Source organism: Panulirus ornatus, chromosome 21, assembly GCF_036320965.1.
Source record: "Panulirus ornatus isolate Po-2019 chromosome 21, ASM3632096v1, whole genome shotgun sequence".
NCBI lineage: Eukaryota > Metazoa > Arthropoda > Malacostraca > Decapoda > Palinuridae > Panulirus > Panulirus ornatus.
Genome location: NC_092244.1, coordinates 22,665,771 through 22,689,509, shown reverse-complemented (window position 1 = coordinate 22,689,509; position 23,739 = coordinate 22,665,771). Strand labels below are relative to the sequence as shown.

The window sequence follows — 23,739 nt, the reverse complement described above, 5'->3', positions numbered from 1 at the left end:
GTGCTTACGTTGTCGCCAAACAGGACATAAGGCGGATGTGAGTCCTCACATAACGGGCGCGTTCTCACGGCTCGACCACCACAGGCGTATTCGCCCACCCATAGCAGCAAGACCTCGGTTTTCACAACTCGGTCATCGAGCCGTACCTTCCACCCGTCAGACAACGAGAACCGTTCACGCCCAACACCATCACCATCAGGGCCAGACATGCAGCAAATGTGTTCATATTCAAGAACGCTAAACACACTTCAGCGGAATGCCAAACCTTAGCTAGACAGACATCATCCAACACAGGTTGATCATGAGAAGATCCCATCTCATAAAGAACTCTTAAGACATATTTGTCCTTTAGAATCTTCTCACGTTCCAGGTTTCGATTTACGTACTGGGCTCTTTAATCACAAGTCTATCACTATTTCTCTAGACAGTGACGCTGAAGCAGATATTATTCATTATGATCTTGTTCAACCACTAACGCGCACTCAGCATGTTCAGTGATCTAAATCAAACGCGTCGTTTAAGAATATCTCGAATGAAACTGTCGATGTAAGTGGCACTACCGAAGTGAGCATTTTCATAGGCAAGTCGGAGGTCACCATAACCCTTTACATTGTTCGTGGTGTAACTTTTCCTGCAAACTTGTTACTAGGGCGCCACTTATGGCACAACATATGATGATATCCTATTTATCACGAAAATATGGTCTGTATTGATATTACGTTCTTCCCATTGTCAGGGAAGAGTTTTCATTCAGTGAGAGTCGTTAATGCATCTGCTCCCACGCTGTGCTCGACGGTCGACAGTACAATCCTTCCTACTTTTCCTCTAATTGTCCAGGAAAACTGAAAACAAACATTAATTTGCATGATGACACGTTGACTCAGGCACAGTCAGGGTAATATCGTAATTAGAGTGGTTACTGAACCCTCCTCATTGACTGTCAGAGGACTATCGATGGACGCCTCTATTCATGAGACCGCAGATGGAGAGGTCTCAATATACATTGCCAATACGCGATCCACTGCTGTCCGTCTCCGCAGAGGTACTAAGCTTGCGGGATTCTCCGGTTTAAAGTCCGGAATTCAAGACGAGGAGTTGCATGAGCTTAACATCCGTCTAGTCTCGGATCCAACTAACCCTTCACCACCTACTCACTCCTATCTGTGGCTCAACTGTGCACGGTTCGAGTCAGCTCCCCATCATCACCCATGACATGATTTCTAAGGTTGGATTAACCAGGCAGTTGGCAAACTTGCTTAACCAGTATAGGTCTACTATTTCCTTATAGGTAGAACCACTCGCCAGAACTCATTTGGAAGCTCACGCTATTGATTCAGAGAAGGCGCACGTCCCATTTACCCCCCAGCCTATCGGAGAGACAGCGAACAAGCTTGTTTAGCATGTGATGAAAGACAGTGTTACAGAGGGATCACAATCACTATGGAATTCACCACTTTTGCTCGTTCTGAAGGACGTAACTTTTAGACCAGTCATAGATCTTAGAAAACTCAACAAGGTCACGTTCAAGGATGGTTTCCCATTACCAGTGGTTTCGGAGCTTCTTCATATCCTCGGTAAGATTAAGATATTTTCCACTGGATTTATTGAGTGGATTTTGGCAGATCCCATTGTCAGAAGAAAGCCGCCCACTGACTTCGTTCAGTGCGCCAGATGGTCATTGGCAATTCTTATGCATGCCCTTCGGTCTTCATGCCTCACAGGTGATCACCTTCTCAAGGTTAATGACTGACATTTTTCGTCACATGCTGGGCAAAGAAGTATTGGTTTATCTTGATGATATGATTGTCATGTCTCCAGACATTCCTTCTCATTTAAAGAGCCTTGAGAGAGTATTTCTACGACTCAAAGATGCAAACTTAAGACTCAAATTGTCCAAATGTTCCTTTATGCAAACAAAGATTGATCAAGTCACACCGTTGATGAAAACGGTATTCAACCTAATGCAGATAAAGTGAAAACAAATGTAGGATGGCCAGTCCCTTCCACATTAGACAAAGTCAAATCCTTCCTTGGTTTAGCAGGATATCATTGAAGATTTATCAATAATTTCACTTTTGAAAATGGAGTTACATTGCAGTGAACTTCAGAGCAAGACAAAGCTTTTTACTTGCTCAGGCGACACTGGGTGACACGGTTAGCACAGTCTGAGGATGTACAACACCTGCACTTGGTGACACAGTCATTACAGTCTGAGGGTGTAGAAAAAAGCACTGGGTGACACGGTCAGTACAGTCTGAGAAAGTAAAACACTAGCACTGAGTGACACGGTCCGTACAGTCTGAGGGTGGACAGCAACAACACTGGGTGACACGTTCAGTACATTCTCAGGGTTTACAACAATAGCACTGGGTGACACGGTCAGTACAGTCTGAGGATGACACCTTCTCTTGGTGACACTGTCAATACAATCTCAGGATACATAGCACCAATACTGGGTGACATGGTCAGTACAGTCTGAGGATGTACAACACCAGCACTGGGTGTCACAGTAAATACAGTCTGAGGAAATAAAAGACCAGCACTGGGTGATACGGTTAGTACAGTCTGAGGGATTAAAAAACAAGCACTAGGTGGCACGGTCAATACAGCCTGTGGGTGCACAACACCAGCACTGGGTGGCACGGTCAATCCATTCTTAGGGTATGTGGCAACAGCACTAGGTGACACGGTCAGTACAGTCTGAAGGTTTACAACAACAACATTGGGTGACACAGTACAGTATGACGATGTACAATATTAGCACTGGGTGACACGGTTAGTACAGTCTGAGGGTGTAAAACACCAACACTGGGTGATATGGTTAGTACAGTCTGAGGGTGTGCAACACAACACGGTGTGACACGGTCATTATCGTCTTAAGGTGTACACAACCTACACAGAGTGACAATGTCAGTACATCCTGAGGATGTACAACACTCGCACAGGGTGACAAGATTACTGAAATGTGAGGGTGTTCAACACTAACACTGGGTGACATAATCGATTACAGTTTGAGGGTGTGCAACACCAGCACATAGTGACACTGTCAGTACATTCTGAGGATGTACAGCACTTGCATAGGGTGTCAAGATTACTAAAATGTGAGGGTGTTCAACACCAGCGCTGGGTGATACGGTCAGTACAGTCTGAATGTGTACAACACTACCACAGGGTGACAGGGCAGTACAATCTCAGAATATAAACATCAACACTAGGTGACACGATCAGCACAGTCTGAGAATGTACAACACCAGCAGAGAGTGACACTGTCAGTAGAGTCTATGGACGTATAAGTCCCGTACTAGGTGACACAGTCAATGCAGTCTTAGGATGTACAGCAATAGCACTGGGTAACACGCCCAGTGCAGTCTTTGCATGTACACCAGCACTGGGTGACACAGCATTTTCAGTGTGTCCAACACTTGCACTGGGTGACACGGTTAGTATAGTCTGAAGGTGTACAACAACAACACGGGGTGATACGGTCAGTAAAGTCTGAGAATGTACAAAATTAGCTCTGGGTGATACGGTCATTACATTCTGAGGGAGTGCAAAACAGCACTGGGTGATATCATTACAGTCTGAGGATGTATAACACTAGCACTGAGTGACACGGTCAGTACAGTCTGAGGGTGTACAACATTTAGCACTGGGTGGCATGGTCCGTACAGTCTGAGGATGTACAACACAGCACTGGGTGACACGGTCCGTACAGTCTGAGGGTGGCCAGCAACAACATTGGATGACACTTTCAGTACAGTCTGAGTGTTTACAACATCAGCACTGGGTGACACGGTCAGAACAGTCCGTCTGAGGATGTGCAACATCAGCACTGGGTGACACAGTAAATACAGCCTGAAGGTGTACAACACCAACACTGGGTTTACGGTTAGTACAGTCTGAAGGTGTACAACACCAACACTGGGTTTACGGTTAGTACAGTCTGAAGGTGTACAACACCAACGCCGAGTGACACGGTTAGTGCAGTCTTAGGGTGCACAACCCCAGCACTGAGTGACACGGTCAGTGCAATTTGATGGTGTACAACACTGAGTGACACTGTCATCACAGTCTTCTGGTGTACAACACCAACACTGGGTGACTTGATCATTACAGCTTGAGGGTGTACAACTCCAACACTGAGTGTCACTGTCAGTACAATCTGAGGGTACACAACACACGCAAATTTGAAAAGGTTAATGAAATCTGAGGGTGTTCAACACCAGCACTGGGTGACAAGGTCAGTACAGCCTGAATGTGTACAACACTAGCTCAATGTGACAGGATCAATAAAATCGTAGTATATACAAGACCAACACCGGTGACAAGATGAGCACAGTCTGAAGATGTACTACACCACCGCTAGGTTACACTGTCACTACAGTCGAGGACGTATGAATCCAGCACTGGGTGAAACAGTCAATACACTCTTAAGATTGACAACACTAGAACTGGGTGACATGGTCAGTACAGGCTGAGGGTGTGCAACACTTGAATAGGGAAGCACGGTCAGCACAGTCTGAGTGTGTGCAAAACCAGCACTGGGTAACACGGTCAGTACAGTCTGAGGGTGTTCAACAACAGCACTGAGTGACACGGTCAGTACAGTCTGAGGGAGTACAACAACAGCACTGGGTGAAACGATCAGTACAGTCCGAGGATGTACAACTTTAGCACTGGGTGACATGGTCAGTACAGTCTGAGGGAGTACAACAACAGCACTAGGTGAAACGATCAGTACAGTCCGAGGATGTACAACTTTAGCACTGGGTGACATGGTCAGTACAGTCTGAGGGAGTACAACAACAGCACTAGGTGAAACGATCAGTACAGTCCGAGGATGTACACTTTAGCACTAGGTTACGAGGTCAGTTCAGTCTGAGGGTGTGCGACAGCAGCACTGTGTGACACCGTCAGTACAGTCTTAGTATGTACAACAACAGCACTGGATGGCACGGTCAGCACAGTCTTCGGTGTATTACAACAGTACTGGGAGACTCGATCAGTAAAATTTTGGGTGTAAATCAACAGCCCTGGGTGACACGATTATTACAGTCTGAGTATGTACCACACCAGCATTGGATGAAACGGTCAGTACAGTCTGAGGGTATACAACACCATCACTGGGTGACACATTCAGTACATTTTCCAATATGTACAGAAACACTGAGTGACGGTCAGTACAGTCTAAAGGTGCACAATACCAGCAATGGGTGACACGATCAGGACAGTCTAAGGATGTACAACAATACTGGGTAACGCAGTCTGTATAGTCTCGGTATATACAACAATAGCACTGGGTGACACGGTCAGTACAGTCTGAGGATGTACAACATCAGCACTAGGTGACACGGTCTGTGCAGTCCGAGTGTGTACAACTCTGGCACTGGGTGATCCGATCTGTGCAGTGATGTACAACACTAGAACTGGGTGGCAAGGTCAGTGCAGTCTGAGGGTGTAAAACGCTAGTATAGGGTAACACGGCCAATACAACACTGGTGATACGGTTAGTAGAGTCTGAGGGCGTACAGCATTTGCACTGGGTGACACGGTTAGTACAATCTGAGGGTGTACACTGGATGACACGGTCTGCACAGTGTGAGGATGTACAACACCAGCTCTGTGAGACATGATCAATACAGTCTCAGGATATATAACGCAACACTGGGTGACACGGTCAGCTGAGTCTGAGGATGTACAACACCAGCACAGGATGTGTGACACGGTCGATACAGTCTGAGAATATACAACATTAGCACTGAGTTACACTGAGTGATACTGTCAGCACATCACCAGTACCGGGTGGCACGGCCAGTACATTCTGAGGATGTACAAGACCAGCTATGGGTGACAAGGTCAGTACGGTCTGAAATGGCAAAACATGAACACTGGGTGACACGATCAGTACGGTCTGAGTATGTATATCACCTGCACTGGGTGACGCTGTCAGTATAGTCTGAGAATGTACAACACGAGCACTGGGTGACACTCAGTACAGTCTGAGGATATACAAGACTAGCACTGGGTGACACAGTTAGTACAGTCTGAGGATTTACAGCTCCAGCACTGGGTGACACGGTCAGCACAGTCTAAGAATGTTTATAAATAACATTAGGTGACACGATCAGTACGTTCTAAGGTTGTACAACAGCACTAGGTGACACGGTTAATACAGTCTGAGGGTATAAAACAACAGCACTGTGTGAGAAGGTCAGTACAGCCTGAGGATGCACAACACTAGAACTGGGTAACAAAGTCGGTATAGTTTAAGGGTTTACAGCAACAGCACTGGGTGACACAGTCAATACAGTGTGAGGGTGTGCGACAGCAGCACTGGGGACACCGTCAGTACAGTCTTAGGGTGTACAGCAACAGCACTGGTTGACATGGTCAGTACAGTCTTAGGTGCATATCAATAGCACTGGGTGAAATAGTCAGTAAAGTTGTTATAAACTCTCAAGTTTATAACAACAACACTGGGTGACACGATCATTACAGTCTGAGTGTGTACCACACCAGCACTGGCTGACACGGTCAGTACATTCTGAGAATGTACAACCACTCACACAGGGTGACAATGTTACTAAAATATGAGGGGCAACAACAGCACCGGGTGACACTGTCATTATAATCTGAATATGTACAACACTAGCACTGGGTGACACGGTTAGTACAGTCTGAGGGTATACAACATCAGCACTGGGTGACACGGTCAGTACAACCTGAGAATGTACAACACTTGCATTTGTTGAAAGGGCCAGTACAGTTGAGGGTGTACAACAGCACTGAGTGAAACGGTCAGTTCTGTCAGATGATGTACAACACTAGCACTGGTTGATATGGTCAGTATACTTTGAGGGTGTACAACAGCAGCACTGGGTGACATGGTTAGAACAAGCTAAGGATGTACAACACCAGTACTGGATGACACACTCAACACATTCTAAGGTTGTACAAGACCATGATTAGGTGACAAGGTCTGTACAGTCTGAGGGTGTATATGAACAGCACTGGGTGACAAGGTCAGTACAGTCTGCGGTTGTACAATAATAACAATGGGTGACGCACGCATTCATTACAGTTTGATTATGTACAACACCAGCACTGGTTTGCAAGATCAGTAGAGTCTGGAGATGTGCAACACTAGTATTGAGTGACATGATGAGTACAGTTTGAAGGTGTGCAACACCAGCACTGGGTAACACGGTTAGAAGAGCCTGAAGATGTACAGTTCCCCACATTTCTGGTTACTACAATTAGCGTTTCAAACATCGATCTCCATGTATAGTGAAGGTCTGCTCGTCTGGATTAGAAGAGTCTCGAGCGTGAGGGGGTACAGACGGAAGGGGGAGAGGGCTAGGGGGAGACGAGCTGTGGTGGAAAGTTTTTATTAACAAATGATAAGCGTAATTTGTAATGAGGGAACAGAGAACTATGTTAGTGAGCATGTATTATACTCATCCAAACTTAGCTAAGATTTATAGTATGAACATAGCAATTAATGATCATTATTCTCTTCACTCTGTCCTGATCTTTCCTTACAATCAGAATTAATGGTTAGGATAAAAACGGTCAGGATCAAATTTCAGCTGTTTAATACTGACAACGATGAGAAAGCCTACCAGAAGTATGAACGTATACAGTACTTTGTCCTGATGTAATAGGCTCATTGTTTACTGACTGAGTGATTGATTAATTCTTGGGGAGCTTATTACTTGTGTGCTTGGTGCAAGCAAATAAGATAGGGGCAGCATAACGTCCATATGATGAGAGGTCTAGCCATACTGTTTACACTGGCACTGCCTGTGATATAGCTACATCTGAATATGGCAGTGATTTTACAGTGATGTGGTGAGTGAGAATAATTTCCTCCTTCATGCCACTTGGCAAGCAGGTCCAGGCTACAGTTTTGTTGTTAAACTGAAAGATATAGTAATAAAATCTGCCACATTTTATACATAGTAATAGTCGTGAAATAATGTATGATGCCATGTAGCAGCTCCTACAGGTTATCAAAACAGCAGTATTCAAGGACGTGGCGACTGTGTATCATCGGGTTTGCCTGCATTCTTCATACGATAATCACCGGGCAATATTATTGATGAACTAAATTCATGTGAGAAAGATATCTTGATCTGAGTGCCTGGCTGGTGGGTCATTGCAATATATACTGCAATGAGCAGGCAGACAACTTGTCTAAGTCGACCTCAGAACTCGAGGAGGTCGTTCCAATCCCTGTGGAGCTGGGGTCCTGCCTTTCCTTGGAGAAGAGATCAATCCATCTTCTGTAGAAGAGTCAGTGGACCGACCTGACAATCAATAGAAAATATAAGCAAGAAGTGGCGGACTGGCCGACCTCATACCGCAAGAACAGAGGAGAGGAGGTCGTGTTGGCCCGCCTCGGACGGAATTGTACTCATACCACCCACCTGCAGCCATACATAAACAAAACCTTTCCACCAGTATGCCAACAGTGCAAACAAATCTCCACAATAGAACATTTACTGCTACGATGCAATAGATGTAAACAACATAGAAGAAAACTAATAAATCACTGCAACAAGAAAAACATTTCCTTCAACATCATTAATGTACTCGAGGATAACCCGAGTACCATTGACAAAATTGATGATCTTCCTCACAGAAACGGAATGATGATGTAAGGTGGTTTGTGGGTTCTCCTCTGTGGCGGGGTTGGCCTCGGAGTGAGGCATCTCCTACTTGGGCTGGTCGCATGGTGGGCGGATATGTCCATTCACAAGGCGGTCAGCCTTGGGGGTAGGTGGTTATCCCCCGGGGCAGCTACGCCATGGGACTGAGCTGGCGGACCTCTGAACAAAGTATTTATGCTATGTGCATGTCGTGGTGAAGGACTGTCTCTAGTGTGTCTTATCTTCTCGCATTCTTGGGTAAAATGCAACCGTGGGTGTAGTGCCGACTGGGTGATATTTGCCGCCACGTCAGCTCAATACCTACAAAATCTTTTCTTTCTAGCATTTTATTTTCAATATTATTATCTTTATCATTTTTAATATCAGTTACACTATTTACGTTTGTTTTAATTTACTCAATTATTCTATTTCATATCATTTCATTTTACATGGAATAGATATTTAAGAATGATGACTTCAGTCGATCATTAGATAGAGTTGCAGGCCTAATGACCTTCCTCGTAGGTCGATGGCCGTAAAATCCAACATACAACAACATGCTTCTCTGGTGCTCACCATGGCAACACCAGCAACACAACACCAGTTGATTAAGCACAACTAAATCATCGCGGGACTGGTCGGTCTCTCCATTCAGGTCATCATCGCCCAGCGACTCGGCATCTCCCCTTCCACGGTGGCAACGTGGATCACAAGGAACGAGGAAACTGGTGATCTAACACACCTTGCTAAGTTGAGCATAGATTGTATGTAATTATCACTAGTTATAGTGCTATAATTCTGGTAAGCAATAAAGCTATTATCTCCTGTATCTTATCATGAGTTATAGGTTATGACTTTCGATGTTTTTGACTTTATCATAGAAAGAAAACCACGGCCACGGCTGACCACTCGCCAAGAAGACGAAGCCATTCTACGTGCAGTGCAGGACAACTACCTCAGCAACGCAGTCAGGATCCGCGAGGACCTGCGGGTTCCAGTGTCAGCGGAGACTAACCGGCGGCGCTTACACGACGGGGGAGTTTACCACAGGGTTCCTGCTGTGAAGGACCGCCGGCCTCACCCACCAACACCGCTCTGGTCGCCTCGACTTTGCTCGCCAGTATGTCGCAGAGGATGCAGATTTTGGTCCTGTGTAATCTTCACTGATGAGAAGACCTTTATCAGCAACAACCATGACAAAATACACTTTTGGCGACTCAAGCATGAACAATATATATATATATATATATATATATTATTATATATATATATTATATATATATTATATATATATATATATATATATATTTATATATATATATATATATATATATATAATTATATATATATATATCATTTATTATACCTTGTCGCTGTCTCCCGCGTTACCGAAGTAGCGCAAGGAAACAGACGAAAGAATGGCCCAACCCACCCACATACGCATGTATATACATACACGTCCACACACGCACATATACATACATACCTATACATTTCAACGTATACATATATATACATACACAGACATATACATATATACACATGTACATAATTGATACTTGCTGCCTTTATTCATTCCCGTGGCCACCCCGCCACACATGAAATGACAGCCCCCTCCCACCGCATGCGCGCGAGGTAACGCTAGGAAAAGACAACAAAGGCCACATTCGTTCACACTCAGTCTCTAGCTGTCATGTATAATGCACCAAAACCACAGCTCCCTTTTCACATCCAGGCCCCACAGAACTTTCCATGGTTTACCTTAGACGCTTCACATGCTCTCCAATGACACCACGTCCACCCCGGTACACCACATCATTCCAATTCACCCTATACCTTGCACGCGTTTAACACTCCTTTATGTTCAGGCCCCGATCGATCAGAATCTTTTTTCACTCCATCCTTCCACCTCCAATTTGGTCTGCCACTTCTCCTCGTTCCCTCCACCTCTGACACATATATCCTCTTTGCCAATCTTTTCTCACTCATTCTCAGAGATCCATGTGACCAACCATTTCAAAACACCCTCTTCTGCTCTCTCAACCACACTTTTTTTTATTACCACACATCTCTCTTACCCTTTCATTACTTACTCCATCAAACCACCTCACACCACATATTGTCATTCAAGCATTTCATTTCCAACACATCCAAACTCCTCCGCATATAATATTTTATAAACCACTATTCCTTCAAACATACGCATTTTTGCTCCTCTACGAGATAACGTTCTCGCCTTCCACACATTCATCAACACTTCCAGAACATTCGGCCCCTCCCCCATCCTGTGACTCACTTCCGATTCCATGGTTCCATCCGCTGCTAAATCCGCTCCCAGATATCTAAAACACTTCACATCCTCCAGTTTTTCTCCATTCAAACTTACATCCCAGTTAACTTGTCCTTTAACCTTATCGAACCTAATAACCTTACTCTTATTCACATTTACTCTCAGCTTCCTTCTTTCACATACTTTACCAAACTCAGTCATCAACTTCTGCAGATTCTCACCCGAATCAGCCACCAGCGATGTATTATCAGCAAACAACAGCTGAATCACTTCCCTAGCTCTCTCATCCACAACAGACTGCATACTTGCCCCTCTCTCCAAAACTCTTGCATTCACCTCAATGACAACCCATCTATAAACAAATTAACCATGGAGACATCATGCACCCCTGCCGCAAACCGACATTCACTGGGAACCAATCACTTTCCTCTCTCCCTCCTAGTACACATGACCTACATCCTTGATAAAGACTTTTCACTCCTAGCAACTTACCTCCCACACCATATACTCTTAATACCTTTCACAAAGCATCTCTATTAGCTCAATCAGACGAGGAATGGCTCAACCCATCCACATACACATGTACATATATAAACGCTCACGCACGTGCATATACATACATATACATGAACATATCCATACTTGTTGCCTTCATCCATTCTCGTCGCCACCCCGCAACAAACGGAATAGCATCCCCCACTCCCCCGCTCCAGCGAGGCAGCGCCAGGAACAAACAAAAAAGACCACATTCGTTTACACTTAGTCTCTAGCTGTCATGTGTAATGCACCGAAACCACAGCTACCTTTCCACATCCAGACCCCATAGACCTTTCCATGGTTTACCTCAGACGCTTCAACTGCTCTGGTTCAATCCATTGACAGCGTCGACCCCGGTGTACCACATCGTTCCATTTAACTCTAATCCTTGCACGCCTTTCACCCTCCTGTATGTTCAGGCCCCGATCACTCAAAATCATTTTTACTCCACCCATCCTTCCATCTTCAATTTGGTCTCCCGCTTCTCCTTCTTCCTTTCACCTCTGACACATAGATCCTCATTTATCAATCTTTCCTCACTCATTCTTCCATGTGTCCAAACCATTTCAACAAACCCTCTTCTGCTCTGTCAACCACACTCTTTTTTATTAACACACATCTCTCTTACCCTTTCATTACTTATTCTATCAATCCACCTCACACCACATATTGTACTCAAACATTTCATTTCCAACACATCCACCCTACTCCGCACAAGCTTATAACATTGTTGGAACCACTATTCCTTCAAATACCATTTTTCCTCTCCGAGATAACATTCTCGCCTTCCATATTTTCTTCAACGCCTCCAGAACATTCGCTCCCTCTCTCACCGTGTGACTCACTTCCACTTCCATAGTTCCATCCGCTGCTAAGACCACTTCCAGATATCTAAAACACTTCACTCCCAGTTAACTTGTCTTTCAACATTGCCGAACCTAATAACCTTGCTCTTATTCACATTCACTCTCAACTTCCTTCTTTCACTATACAAACTCAGTCACCAACTTCTGCAGTTTCTCACACGAATCAGCCACCAGCGTTGTATCATCAGCGAACAACTGACCCACTTCCCAAGCTTTCTCATTCAGAACAGACTGTGTACTTGCCCCTATCTCCAAAACTCTTGCATTCATGTCTATAACCATCCTATCCATAAACAAGTCAAACATCCATGGAGACATCACGCACCCCTGCCGCAAACCGACACTCACTGGGAACCAATCACTTTCCTCTCTTCCTACTCGTACACATGCCTTACATCCTTTGTAAAAACTTTTCACGACTTCTAGAAACTTGTCTCCCACACCATGTACTTTTAAAACCTTCCAAAAAGCATCTCTATCCACCCTATCATATGCCTTCTCCAGATCCATATATGGTACATATAAATCCAGCTCTTTTTTAAAGTATTTCTCACATACATATATATATATATAAATATATATATATATATATATATATATATATATATATATATATATATATATATATATATATATATATATATTATCCCTGGGGATAGGGGAGAAAGAATACTTCCCACGTATTCCCTGCGTGTCGTAGAAGGCGACTAAAAGGGAAGGGAGCGGGGGGCTGGAAATCCTCCCCTCTCGTTTTTTTTAATTTTCCAAAAGAAGGGACAGAGAAGGGTGCCATTTGAGGATATTCCCTCAAACGTCCAGTCCTTTGTTCTTAACGAAACCTCGCTAATGCGGGAAATGGCGAATAGTATGAAAGAAAGAAAAAGATATATATATTTATATATGTATATATATATATATATATATATATATATATATATATATATATATATATATATATATATATATATATATATATATATATATATTCTTTTTTCTTATTTTTTTTTTTTTTATTTAGCTTTGTTGCTGTCACCCGCGTTTGCGAGGTAGCGCAAGGAAACAGACGAAAGAAATGGCCCAACCCACCCCCATACACAATGTATATACATACACGTCCACACACGCAAATATACATGCCTATACATCTCAATGTACACATATATATACACACACAGACACATACATATATACCCATGCACACAAATCACACTGTCTGCCTTTATTCATTCCCATCGCCAACTCGCCACACATGGAATACCATCCCCCTCCCCCCTCATGTGTGCGAGGTAGCACTAGGAAAAGACAACAAAGGCCCCATTCGTTCACACTCAGTCTCTAGCTGTCATGCAATAATGCCCGAAACCACAGCTCCCTTTCCACATCCAGGCCCCACACAACTTTCCATGGTTTACCCCAGACGCTTCACATGCCCTGATTCAATCCACTGACAGCACGTCAACCCCGGTATACCACATCGATCCAATTCACTCTATTCCTTGCCCTCCTTTCACCCTCCTGCATGTTCAGGCCCCGATCACACAAAATCTTTTTCACTCCATCTTTCCACCTCCAATTTGGTCTCCCACTTCTCCTCGTTCCCTCCACCTCCGACACATATATCCTCTTGGTCAATCTTTCCTCACTCATTCTCTCCATGTGCCCAAACCATTTCAAAACACCCTCTTCTGCTCTCTCAACCATGCTCTTTTTATTTCCACACATCTTTCTTACCCTTACGTTACTTACTCGATCAAACCACCTCACACCACACATAGTCCTCAAACATCCCATTTCCAGCACATCCATCCTCCTGCGCACAACTCTATCCATAGCCCACGCCTCGCAACCATACAACATTGTTGGAACCACTATTCCTTCAAACATGCCCATTTTTGCTTTCCGAGATAATGTTCTCGACTTCCACACATTCTTCAAGGCTCCCAGGATTTTCGCCCCCTCCCCCACCCTATGATTCACTTCCGCTTCCATGGTTCCATCCGCTGCCAGATCCACTCCCAGATATCTAAAACACTGTACTTCCTCCAGTTTATCTCCATTCAAACTTACCTCCCAATTGACTTGATCCTCAACCCTACTGTACCTAATAACCTTGCTCTTATTTACATTTACTCTTAACTTTCTTCTTTCACACACTTTACCAACCTCAGTCACCAGCTTCTGCACTTTCTCACATGAATCAGCCACCAGCGCTGTATCATCAGCGAACAACAACTGACTCACTTCCCGAGCTCTCTCATCCACAACAGACTTCATACTTGCCCCTCTTTCCAAAACTCTTGCATTCACCTCCCTAACAACCCCATCCATAAACAAATTAAAGAACCATGGAGACATCACACACCCCTGCCGCAATCCTATATTCACTGAGAACCAATAACTTTCCTCTCTTCCTACACGTACACATGCCTTACATCCTCGATAAAAAAAGGGTAAGAGAGATGTGTGGAAATAAAAAGAGCGTGGTTGAGAGAGCAGAAGAGGGTGTTTTGAAATGGTTTGGGCATATGGAGAGAATGAGTGAGGAAAGATTGACCAAGAGGATATATGTGTCGGAGGTGGAGGGAACGAGAAGTGGGAGAACAAATTGGAGGTGGAAAGATGGAGTGAAAAAGATTTTGTGTGATCGGGGCCTGAACATGCAGGAGGGTGAAAGGAGGGCAAGGAATAGAGTGAATTGGATCGATTTGGTATACCAGGGTTGACGTGCTGTCATTGGATTGAATCAGGGCATGTGAAGCGTCTGGGGTAAACCATGGAAAGCTGTGTAGGTATGTATATTTGCGTGTGTGGACGTATGTATATACATGTGTATGGGGGTGGGTTGGGCCATTTCTTTCGTCTGTTTCCTTGCGCTACCTCGCAAACGCGGGATACAGCGACAAAGCAAAAAAAAAAAAATATATATATATATATATATATATATATATAATATATATATATATATATATATATATATATATATATATATATATATATATATATATATATATATATATATGTGGTGTGGTTTGAGAAGTGGTAGGGGATGTGTGGATCAGGTGTTTGCTTTGCAAAATGTATGTGAGAAATACTTAGAAAAGCAAATGGAATTGTATGTAGCATTTATGGATCTGGAAAAGGCATATGATAGACTTGATAGAGATGCTCTGTGGAAGGTATTAAGAATATATGGTGTTGGAGGCAAGTTATTAGAAGCAGTGAAAAGTTTTTATCGATGATGTAAGGCATGTGTGCGTGTAGGTAGAGAGGAATGTGATTGGTTCTCAGTGAATGTCGGTTTGCGGCAGGGGTGTGTGATGTCTCCATGGTTGTTTAATTTGTTTATGGATGAGGTATGTATATGTTGTTAGGGAGGTGAATGCAAGAGTTTTAGAAAGAGGGGCAAGTATGCAGTCTGTTGTGGATGAGAGAGCTTGGGAAGTGAGTCAGTTATTGTTCATTGATGATACAGCGCAAGTGGCTGATTCGTGTGTGAAACTGCAAAAGTTGGTGACTGAGTTTGGTAAAGTGTGTCAAAGAAGAAAGCTGAGAGTAAAATGTGAATAACAGCAAGGTTATTAGGTACAATAAGGTTGAGGGACAAGTCAATTGGGAGGTAAGTTTGAATGGAGAAAAACTGGATGTGAAGTGTTTTAGATATCTGGGGGTGGATTTGGCAGCGGATGGAACCTGGAAGCGGAAGTGAGTCATAGGGTGGGAGAGGGGGACGAAAGTCCTGCGAGCGTTGAAAAATGTGTGGTAGTCGAGAATGTTATCTTGGAGAGCAAAAATGGGTATGTTTGAAGGAATAGTGGTTCCAAAAATGTTATATGGTTGCGAGGCGTGGGCTATGGATAGAGTTGTGCGGAGGAGGGTGGATGTGCTGGAAATGAGATGTCTGAGGACAATATGTGGTGTGAGGTGGTTTGATCGAGTAAGTAATAATAAGGGAAGAGAGATGTGTGGTAATAAAACGAGTGTGGTTGAGAGAGCAGGGGAAGGTGTTTTGAAATGGTTTGGTCACATGGAGAGAATGAGTGAGGAAAGATTGACTAAGAGGATATATGTGTCAGAGATGGAGGGAACGAGGAGAAGTGGGAGACCAAATTGGAGGTGGAAAGATGGAGTGAAAAAGATTTTGAGTGATCGGAGCCTGAACATGCAGGAGGGTGAAAGACGTGCAAGGAATAGAGTGAATTGGAACGATGTGAAGCGTCTGGGGCCTGGATGTGGAAAGGGAGCTGTGTTTTCGGTACATTATTACATGACAGCTAGAGACTGAACGAAAGTGGCCTTTGTTTTCTTTTTCTAGCACTACCTCGCGCACATGAAGGGGGAAGGGGTTGTTATCTCATGTGTGGCGGGGTGGCGATGGGAATGAATAAAGGCAGACAGTATGAATTATATACATGTGTATATATGTATATCTCTGTGTGTGTGTATATATATATATATATATATATATATTTTTTTTTTTTTTTTTTTCATACTATTCGCTATTTCCCGCGATAGCGAGGTAGCGTTAAGAACAGAGGACTGGGCCTTTGAGGGAATATCCTCACCTGGACCTCTTCTCTGTTCCTTCTTTTGGAAAAAAAAAAAAAAAAAAAAAAAAAAAACGAGAGGGGAGGATTTCCAGCCCCCCGCTCCCTTCCCTTTTAGTCGCCTTCTACGACACGCAGGGAATACGTGGGAAGTATTCTTTCTCCCCTATCCCCAGGGATATATATATATATATATATATATATATATTATATATATATATATATATATATATATATATATATATATATATATATATAATATATATATACAGATACAGATATTTTTCATACTTGTTTGCCATTTCCCATGTTAGCAAGGTATCGCCAGGAACAGACAAAGAAAGGCCACGTTCACCCATGTCCATTCTCTACTTCTCATATGCAATGCACTGACACCACAGCCTCCCGTCCACAACCAGGACCCACAGATGTTTATATATATATCTTTTTTTTTTTTTTTTTTTTTTTTTGCTTTATCGCTGTCTCCCGCGTTTGCGAGGTAGCGTAAGGAAACAGACGAAAGAAATGGCCCAACCCACCCCCATACACATGCCTTGATTCAATCCACTGACAGCACGTCAACCCCGTTATACCACATCGCTCCAATTCACTCTATTCTTTGCCCTCCTTTCACCCTCCTGCATGTTCAGGCCCCGATCACACAAAATCTTTTTCACTCCATCTTTCCACCTCCAATTTGGTCTCCCTCTTCTCCTCGTTCCCTCCACCTCCGACACATATATCCTCTTGGTCAATCTTTCCTCACTCATTCTCTCCATGTGACCAAACCATTTCAAAACACCTCTTCTGCTCTCTCAACCACGTTCTTTTTATTTCCACACATCTCTCTTACCCTTACGTTACTTACTCGATCAAACCACCTCACACCACACATTGTCCTCAAACATCTCATTTCCAGCACATCCATCCTCCTGCGCACAACTCTATCCATAGCCCACGCCTCGCAACCATACAACATTGTTGGAACCACTATTCCTTCAAACATACCCATTTTTGCTTTCCGAGATAATGTTCTCGACTTCCACACATTCTTCAAGGCTCCCAGGATTTTCGCCCCCTCCCCCACCCTATGATCCACTTCCGCTTCCATGGTTCCATCCGCTGCCAGATCCACTCCCAGATATCTAAAACACTTCACTTCCTCCAGTTTTTCTCCATTCAAACTCACCTCCCAATTGAATTGACACTCAACCCTACTGTACCTAATAACCTTGCTCTTATTCACATTTACTCTTAACTTTCTTCTTTCACACACTTTACCAAACTCAGTCACCAGCTTCTGCAGTTTCTCACATGAATCAGCCACCAGCGCTGTATCATCAGCGAACAACAACTAACTCACTTCCCAAACTCTCTCATCCCCAACAGACTTCATACTTGCCCCTCTTTCCAAAACTCTTGCATTCACCTCCCTAACAACCCCATCCATAAACAAATTAAACAACCATGGAGACATCACACACCCCTGCCGCAAACCTACGTTCACTGAGAACCAATCACTTTCCTCTCTTCTTACACGTACACATGCCTTACATCCTCGATCAAAACTTTTCACTGCTTCTAACAACTTGCCTCCCACACCATATATTCTTAATACCTTCCACAGAGCATCTCTAACAACTCTATTATATGCCTTCTCCAGATCCATAAATGCTACATACAAATCCATTTGCTTTTCTAAGAATTTCTCACATACATTCTTCAAAGCAAACACCTGATCCACACATCCTCTACCACTTCTGAAACCACACTGCTCTTCCCCAATCTGATGCTCTGTACATGCCTTCACCCTCTCAATCAATACCCTCCCATATAATTTGCCAGGAATACTCAACAAACTTATACCTCTGTAATTTGAGCACTCACTCTTATCCCCTTTGCCTTTGTACAATGGCACTATGCACGCATTCCGCCAATCCTCAGGCACCTCACCATGAGTCATACATACATTAAATAACCTTACCAACCAGTCAACAATACAGTCACCCCCTTTTTTAATAAATTCCACTGCAATACCATCCAAACCTGCTGCCTTGCCGGCTTTCATCTTCCGCAAAGCTTTTACTACCTCTTCTCTGTTTACCAAATCATTTTCCCTAACCCTCTCACTTTGCACACCACCTCGACCAAAACACCCTATATCTGCCACTCTATCATCAAACACATTCAACAAACCTTCAAAATACTCACTCCATCTCCTTCTCACATCACCACTACTTGTTATCACCTCCCCATTTGCGCCCTTCACTGAAGTTCCCATTTGCTCCCTTGTCTTACGCACTTTATTTACCTCCTTCCAGAACATCTTTTTATTCTCCCTAAAATTTAATGATACTCTCTCACCCCAACTCTCATTTGCCCTTTTTTTTTTCACCTCTTGCACCTTTCTCTTGACCTCCTGTCTCTTTCTTTTATACATCTCCCACTCAATTGCATTTTTTCCCTGCAAAAATCGTCCAAATGCCTCTCTCTTCTCTTTCACTAATACTCTTACTTCTTCATCCCACCACTCACTACCCTTTTCTAATCAACCCACCTCCCACTCTTCTCATGCCACAAGCATCTTTTGCGCAATCCATCACTGATTCCCTAAATACATTCCATTCCTCCCCCACTCCCCTTACTTCCATTGTTCTCACCTTTTTCCATTCTGTACTCAGTCTCTCCTGGTACTTCCTCACACAAGTCTCCTTCCCAAGCTCACTTACTCTCACCACCCTCTTCACCCCAACATTCACTCTTCTTTTCTGAAAACCCATACAAATCTTCACCTTAGCCTCCACAAGATAATGATCAGACATCCCTCCAGTTGCACCTCTCAGCACATTAACATCCAAAAGTTTCTCTTTCGCGCGCCTGTCAATTAACACGTAATCCAATAACGCTCTCTGGCCATCTCTCCTACTTACATAAGTATACTTATGTATATCTCGCTTTTTAAACCAGGTATTCCCAATCATCAGTCCTTTTTCAGCACATAAATCTACAAGCTCTTCACCATTTCCATTTACAACACTGAACACCCCATGTATACCAATTATTCCCTCAACTGCCACATTACTCACATTTGCATTCAAATCACCCAACACTATAACCCGGTCTCGTGCATTAAAACCACTAACACACTCATTCAGCTGCTCCCAAAACACTTGCCTCTCATGATCTTTCTTCTCATGCCCAGGTGCATATGCACCAATAATCACCCATCTCTCTCCATGAACTTTCAGTTTTACCCATATTAATCGAGAATTTACTTTCTTATATTCTATCACATACTCCCACAACTTATGTTTCAGGAGTACTGCTACTCCTTCCCTTGCTCTTGTCCTCTCACTAACCCCTGACTTTACTCCCAAGACATTCCCAAACCACTCTTCCCCTTTACCCTTGAGCTTCGTTTCACTCAGAGCCAAAACATCCAGGTTCCTTTCCTCAAACATACTACCTATCTCTCCTTTTTTCACATCTTGGTTACATCCACACACATTTAGGCACCCCAATCTGAGCCTTCGAGGAGGATGAGCACTCCCCGCGTGACTCCTTCTTCTGTTTCCTATTTTAGAAAGTTAAAAAATACAAGGAGGGGAGGATTTCTGGCCCCCCGCTCCCGTCCCCTCTAGTCGCTTTCTACGACACGCGAGGAATGTGTGGGAAGTATTCTTTCACCCCTATCCCCAGGGATAATATACATATATATATACACATACACACACATACACACACACACGCACATATACACACACACACACATACATATATATACATGTGATAAATGTAAGAAACAATTTAGAAAACTGAAACTTCTAGCTTGAAATGAAATGAAAAAATGAATGTCACATAATGGTTCAACCTCTGGCTATGGAAAGGAAATGTTTAATTTATTTACGCAAACGTCAATAGTAGTTCTCATCAATTTAACCACTGTATCAATAAGCTTCAATGTCTAAGCTACATTTTTTCCAATTTCACTATTTTCTTGTCAAAGCACCATGTATGAAAACTATCACTCCAGTAACACAACTATAAACATTTACTTCCCCTTTAAAAAAAGTTCTGAGAAAGTCTGTCTCGATACACTGCGGGACACTCTACCACCTGGCGAGGTTTGTGTTGCAATGGTTCTTGATTCACAAACGTAGTAGCATCACTGGTGGGCCAAGGTAGTTCCGTTGGCGAAGAGGAGCTCATGAAACATGTCAGAAAGCATGCTACTGCAGGCAGGAGTGAAGGCTGATGCAAACTGGTATCGCTCTGAATGATGTGATGGGGACGAGATGATCCTCTGACTCACGTCAGTTCACTTTCGAGGGGGTTACGGGTCTGCTCCACACGGGTTGTGTGTTTGACCAACTCACGTGTATAAGTACTGACAAACCGTCTTTCCGGGAAGCTGCCGACGACAAGTCGCGCCACTCTTGGCTCAACTTCAGGCAACTCCGAGAAGCTTTTCTTATGGGAGCCGATGAAGAGGAAGAATATTAGCAGACCGAGCTCTCTCATGGATGCCTTAGTTACTGTAGTTACTGATCATATCACCAAAGTGTCTAAAAAGGGTAAGGTATTACTGACTTCCTCCTCCATCCTGAAACTAATGCAAGTGTCCCCAGACATATGTGGACAACTGTAGAAATCCATGACAAATGGTATAACAACCCCGGCATGTTATATATTTTTAGTGAGGAGTAGATCTACTCTATCCCCTTTGACTGCACGATTGTATATATATATATATAATTTCTAAGCACACATTTCACTTGTTCTCCATTTTCCTGTACGCACTGCCTTGATTTTCATCTATGGAATGATGAACATAAGGAATGATATAAAGTCCCTTCCAAAGTTCTATACCATTATCAAGCCCTTGCGTGATCATCCAAACATTTCCTCGTAATCACACTCTCCTTCCTCCAGATGACCACATATGTACACCAAGTAAGGATTCCTTTACCTCTTCTCTTCCATTCAGGTCATTGGTATCACCCTCGGCACGCGCCATCCATCCTCCCAGCACTGCAAGTCCTTCCTCGTCACCCAAGTCTTCCGCATTGGTGTAGGTAATGGTGGCTGTGTGAAAGCTTGCCAGCGACGAGCCTTCATCCATTTTCGGCGCTATATATGTATATATATATATATATATATGTGTGTGTGTGTACGTTGAAATGTATAGGTATGTATATTTGCGTGTTTGGACGTGTATATATATATATATATATATATATATATATATATATATATATATATATATATATATATATATATATATATATATATATATATATATATATATATATATATATATATATTTATACATGTGTATGTGGTTCGGTTGGGCCATTCTTTCGTCTGTTTCCTTGCGCTATCTCGCTAATGAGGGAGACAGCGACAAAGCAAAATAAAATGATAAATGATATATATATATATATATATATATATATATATATATATATATATATATATATATATATATATATATTGATAGAGAGATAGATAGATAGATAGATAGATAGATAGATAAAAAGATAGATAGATATATTCTTTCTTTTTCTTTCATGCTATTCGCCATTTCCCGCGCTAGCGAGGTAGCGTTAAGAACAGAGTACGGGACCTTTGAGGGAATATCCTCACCTGGCACCTTCTCTGTTCCTTCTTTTGAAAAACTAAAAAGAAAAAAAGAGAGGGGAGGATTTCCAGCCTCCCGCTCCCTTCTCTTTTAGTCGCCTTCTACGACGCGCATGGAATACGTGGGAAGTAACATATATTATATATATATAATAATATAATATAATATATATATATATATATATATATATATATATATATATATATATATATATATATATATATATATATATATATATATATAATATATATAATATATATATATATATATATATATATATATATATATATATATATATATATATATATATATATATATATATATATATATATTTTTTTTTTTTTTTTTTATACTTTGTCGCTGTCTCACGCGTTTGCGAGGTAGCGCAAGGAAACAGACGAAAGAAATGGCCCAACCCCCCCCATACACATGTATATACATACGTCCACACACGCAAATATACATACCTACACAGCTTTCCATGGTTTACCCCAGACGCTTCACATGCCTTGATTCAATCCACTGACAGCACGTCAACCCCGGTATACCACATCGCTCCAATTCACTCTATTCCTTGCCCTCCTTTCACCCTCCTGCATGTTCAGGCCCCGATCACACAAAATCTTTTTCACTCCATCTTTCCACCTCCAATTTAATCTCCCTCTTCTCCTCGTTCCCTCCACCTCCGACACATATATCCTCTTGGTCAATCTTTCCTCACTCATTCTCTCCATGTGCCCAAACCACTTCAAAACACCCTCTTCTGCTCTCTCAACCACGCTCTTTTTATTTCCACACATCTCTCTTACCCTTACGTTACTCACTCGATCAAACCACCTCACACCACACATTGTCCTCAAACATCTCATTTCCAGCACATCCATCCTCCTGCGCACAACTCTATCCATAGCCCACGCCTCGCAACCATACAACATTGTTGGAACCACTATTCCTTCAAACATGCCCATTTTTGCTTTACGAGATAATGTTCTCGACTTCCACACATTCTTCAAGGCCCCCAGAATTTTCGCCCCCTCCCCCACCCTATGATCCACTTCCGCTTCCATGGTTCCATCCGCTGCCAGATCCACTCCCAGATATCTAAAACACTTCACTTCCTCCAGTTTATCTCCATTCAAACTCACCTCCCAATTGACTTGACCCTCAACCCTACTGTACCTAATAACCTTGCTCTTATTCACATTTACTC

At 42.9% G+C, this 23,739-nt stretch overlaps 1 protein-coding gene across 1 annotated transcript in view; it reads right to left on the bottom strand.

Moving 5' to 3' along the window:
* Window positions 1-7,578: 7,578 nt before the first annotated feature.
* The window catches only part of LOC139756401 (uncharacterized), a 150,935-nt gene continuing 134,774 nt past the window's right edge, over window positions 7,579-23,739 (bottom strand). The window contains exon 8 of the mRNA XM_071675826.1: window positions 7,579-8,309. Coding sequence (XP_071531927.1) covers window positions 8,197-8,309 — 113 coding nt within the window. The 3' untranslated portion in view covers window positions 7,579-8,196. The remainder of the gene's footprint in view (window positions 8,310-23,739) is intronic.